The sequence below is a fragment of the Hipposideros armiger genome, unplaced genomic scaffold, assembly GCF_001890085.2.
Source record: "Hipposideros armiger isolate ML-2016 unplaced genomic scaffold, ASM189008v1 scaffold_1506, whole genome shotgun sequence".
Taxonomy (NCBI): Eukaryota; Metazoa; Chordata; class Mammalia; order Chiroptera; family Hipposideridae; genus Hipposideros; species Hipposideros armiger.
The window spans coordinates 64,491-68,884 of record NW_017732856.1 but is presented as its reverse complement, the minus strand read 5'-3'; the positions used below and the strand labels follow the sequence as shown (position 1 = coordinate 68,884).

The following is a 4,394-nucleotide window of genomic DNA, read 5'->3' as shown; positions in this document are numbered from 1 at the left end:
GCCTCTTTTCTCGAAGGTAACTTTCAGGAATGTATCATGTTATGTCCAGAAATGTGTCAGTAAATTGAGCAGATAAGTCTCTGTTAGTGTGATTTCTTACAGTTTCTTATAGTTTTCAGTACTTCTTGATAGCTCGCTAGCAGTTGAAGTGTAACTTTAATCGTTTGATTCTCTTATGTTCCAGTCTGGTTGTAAGTGATGATGAAGTATGGAGAGATCAGTTCTACAATGGGAACATTGTGAAAGAACGAGGTAATGACCGTTGAAAGACTCCTTACATAAAATTAGACTAAGTTCTTAAATAACAACAGATATTGGACATCTTTGCAGTTTTCTTTAAAAAATGACCTGTGATTTTTCCAGATATTTCAGTGTTTTCTTATTATAATAGACTATCCTTTTCCACATCCTTAATCACTAACCCGTCCATTTCAAAAAGCAAGCATTGGAGAAATGAATAAAAAATGTTTATGGACAGTGGCAAAATCCTACAAAGCCAGTACTTGAAACTTCATAATTTTCATCCCAGGAGAGCCCTCGGACCTTTTCTCAGAGCCTGGTTGCTCTTACTTCATGTTTACTTCCAATAACTTTAGTTAAAATTTTCCTCAGCCTTTAGTAGGTTAGAATAAGAAGTTAGAAAGGGGATGAGAAAGCATGCGATAGAGCAGCCAAAGGGAGAGAGTGAGAGAGACTTGATGCTGAATCTCTGGTGAGGGAGAGGTCCTAAAAATCAATAATAAGCATATTTAGTTGCTTTAAAAGCAGAGTTATCAAGAACTACTGACACCCCTGTGTGATTTCTTGGGTCCCATGGCCATCACTCTACTATGGGGCAGCATTTTCACTGGAGTTCACAGTGATTCACCAAGAGAACATTTTATGTTGTTTATATGTAGTGCATAATATGCTTTGATAAGACTTGAATAAAAAACAATCTCCTCCAGGGGCCAGCCGAGTGGCTCAGTTGGTTAAGAGCTTGCTCAAGAGTTTGAGCTCTGAGCAACAGCGGTTCGATGCCTGGCCCAAGCTGAGCTGCCGCTAAGCTGCCAATAGGTAGCAGGATGGCTCAGCTTTAAAAGAAAACAACAAAAAACAACAACAACAAAAACAATCTCCAAAGTAGTCATGCTTAAAGAAGTTAATACTTATTTATCTTTATTGTATCTCTCCCCTTTAATTTCATCTGGATAAAATGGATACGGTTGCACATAGGCCTATAATAACTATTTAGGTCTTTTTGTGTATGGTGATTGGAAATGAGGTTCCAACCACAGATTGTGTATATGATGGNCTCATATGTGGGATCCGAACCGGGGCCCTCTGGCGTCCCAAGCCAGTTCTTAACCATCGAGCCACTCAGCCGGCCCAGTTTGTACTTCTTAATCTCTTCCCATTTTTCACCCCCCACAACCCTCCTTCCATCTAGCAACCACCAAAACGTTCTCTGTATCTATCAGTTTGTTTCTCTTTGTTTTGCTCTTTAGATTCCACATATAAATGAAATCTGTGTATCTCTGTCTGACATACTTCATTCAGCACAATACCATCCAGGTCCATTGATGCCACTGCAGATGGCAAGAGTCCATTCTCTTCCCTGGCCAAGCAATATTCCATTGTATATACAGAAGGTGCCAAAAAAATGTATACTCATTTTAAGAAAGGAAAAAACTATATTAAAATTGTAATATTCAATATATACCGATAACAAAAGATATTCATCTGTCAAGTCACATTTGACATCTATAATTACAAGAGGTGCTCACAGTGGTTACCATCAGCGTCCAGACACTTCTGATTGCTTGAACAACGTTAACTAAAGTGTCCACTTGTATACATTTTTTTGGCATCCCCAGTATGTATTATACTACCTCCTCTTTATCCATTCTTCTATCGACAGACATCCAGGTTGCCTCCGTCTCTTGGTCATTGTAAACAATGCTGCAATGAACTTATGGATGCATTGAATAGCGTTTTGGGTTTCTTAGGATAAATACCCAGAAGTGGGATTACTGGGTTCTTCTTTGTCTCTTGTTATAGCCTTTGTTTTATAATCTATTTTGTCTGGTGTAAGTATTGCTACATTAGCGTTTTTTGTTTGTTTGTTTCCATTTTTATGAAATATCTTTTTCCCATCCCTTTACTTTTCATCTGTGTGTCTTTCAATCTGAAGTGAGTCTGTTGTAGGCAGCAAGGGTCTTATTTCCTTATTCACAGCCACATTATTTTTTGAGGGGAACATTTAATCCATTTACATTTAAAGTAATTGTTGATAGATAAGTAGTTATTGCCATTTCATTATTAATGTTTTTTATCTTTTTTTACTTTTCATCTTAAAGAAGTCCCTCCAAGATTCTTTGTAATACTGGTTTGGTGGTGAAGAACTCCTTTAGTTTTTTCTTGTTTGGTAAGCTCTTTATCTGTCCTTTGAATTTAAATGATAGCTTTGCCTGGTAATCTTGGTTGTAGTTCCTGGCTTTTCATCACTTTGAATATTTCCTGCCACTCCCTTCTGGCCTACAGTGTTTCAGTTGAGAAACCAGCTGACAGTCTTATGGGGGCTCCATTATAGGTAACTAACTGCTTTTCTCTTGTAGCTTTTAAGATTCTCTCTTTGTCTTTAACCTTTGGCATTTTAATTATGATGTGTCTTGGTGTGGGCCTCTTTGGGTTCATCTTGTTTGGGACTCTCTGCACTTCCTGGTCTTGTATATCTATTTCCTTCATCAGGCTAGGGAAGTTTTCTGTCCTTATTTCTTCAAATAGGTTTTCAATTCCTTGCTGTTTCTTCTCCCTTTGGTACCATGATGTGAATGTTGGTATGCTTGATGTTGTCCCAGAGGCCCCTTAAACTCTCCTCATTTATTTGGATTATTTTTTTCTTTTTGCTGTTGTGATTGTGTGTTTTCTGCTACTTTATCTTCTAAATCGCTGATTTGATCCTCTGCTTCATCTAATCTGTTGATTCCCTCTAATGTATTCTTCATTTCAGTTATTGTATTCTTTATTTCTGACTGGTTCTTTTTTATGGTTTCTATCTCCATTTTTATGTTTCCTATCTCTTTGTTGAAGTTCTCCCTGAGATCACTGAGCATCCTTATAACCAGTTTTTGGAATTCTGCATCTGGTAGATTGCTTGTCTCTATTTTGTTTAACTCTTTTTCTAGAGCTTTGTTCTGTTCTTTTATTTGGGACATGTTTCTTTGTCTCCTAATTTGAGCTTCCTCCCTGTGTTTGTTTTTATATATTAGGTGGTGCTACTATGCCTCCCAGTCTGAGTAGAGTGGCCTTATGTAGTAGGTGTCCTGTGGGACCCAGTTGTGCAGTCTCCCTGGTCACCAGTCAGGTGCTCCAGGTGTGTCCCTTGTGTAGGTTGTGCCCTCTTGTTGTAGTTCAGCCTGGGTTGCTGTTCGCACATCAATGGGAGGGATTGATTCTCAGGTTGATTGGTTGTGCGGACTGACTGTGACTATAGTGCAGGAGCTGTGGTACGAGGGCTGACCCTACAGAGCAGGGTTATCTTTAACCAGGCTCTGGTGCCTGCCCAGTCTGCCCTTTGGGTGTGTCATCCTTGGAAGTAGCCAGGTGATGCTCCGGCATGGCCCAAAGCTGGCCACCTGGTGTGCCAGCCCTGGGGCCTCCTGGGAGGGAATTCATTGCAGGCTGAGATTAGCTACAGCCTGTGCCCTGCCTGGGGCCTCCTGGTACAAGCCACAGAGCAATCCATAGTGGTGCCTTGAGAGGCCAGTCTGCAAACCAAAGCCAGCTGTCACTAGTACCCAGTTTAGGGCTGCTTAGCCAGAGGTATGGGACATGCCGAAGCCAGATGCCACTTGTTTAGGTTTTGTGAACCTTTGAGAGATTTTATGAAAGTCCACTGCATGAGCTAAGGAAGGTCGTACAGAAAAGCCACTGGAAGTGGCTTGGGTGTGCCCAGAAATTGGGTGGGGCAGACAAAAGGTGATAGCCAGTTTGATCCAGACTCAGATATGGCATCTGCTTGAGTCTACAGGCTGGAAGGGGAAGGGCACAGCAAAGAAAGAATGGCTTCTGCCAGGTCTTCCCTCTGGGAGAAAGCTGCCCCTCCAGGCCTCACCATGAATTCATTTCTCCCTTAAGTCCTTGGCACCTTTTGAACTGCTGCCCCAATGATGGAGCTTAGAGCAGGTGAGTTCATCAGTGAGTAAGTCTGTGAGCAGACCCTTTAAGAGGATTGCCTGGGACCATAGCCGCCCTCCTCTCACTCAGCTATAATTTCTGCTGGTTATCACAACTAGAAGTTATGGGAACTTCTCTCCCCAGCACTGGAACCCCTGGGCTGGAGATCCTGGTGTGTGGCTGGGACCCTTTGTTCCTCTGGGGAGAACCTCCACAACTGAATTATCTCTCCCAAT

At 41.5% G+C, this 4,394-nt stretch overlaps 1 protein-coding gene across 1 annotated transcript in view; it reads left to right on the top strand.

Annotated features, from left to right (window-relative positions):
* The window catches only part of LOC109377689 (UPF0061 protein Fjoh_2793-like), a 46,225-nt gene that overhangs the window by 13,106 nt on the left and 28,725 nt on the right, over positions 1-4,394 (top strand). The window contains exon 4 of the mRNA XM_019634115.1: positions 185-252. Within this exon, the coding sequence (XP_019489660.1) occupies positions 185-252 (68 nt within the window). The remainder of the gene's footprint in view (positions 1-184; positions 253-4,394) is intronic.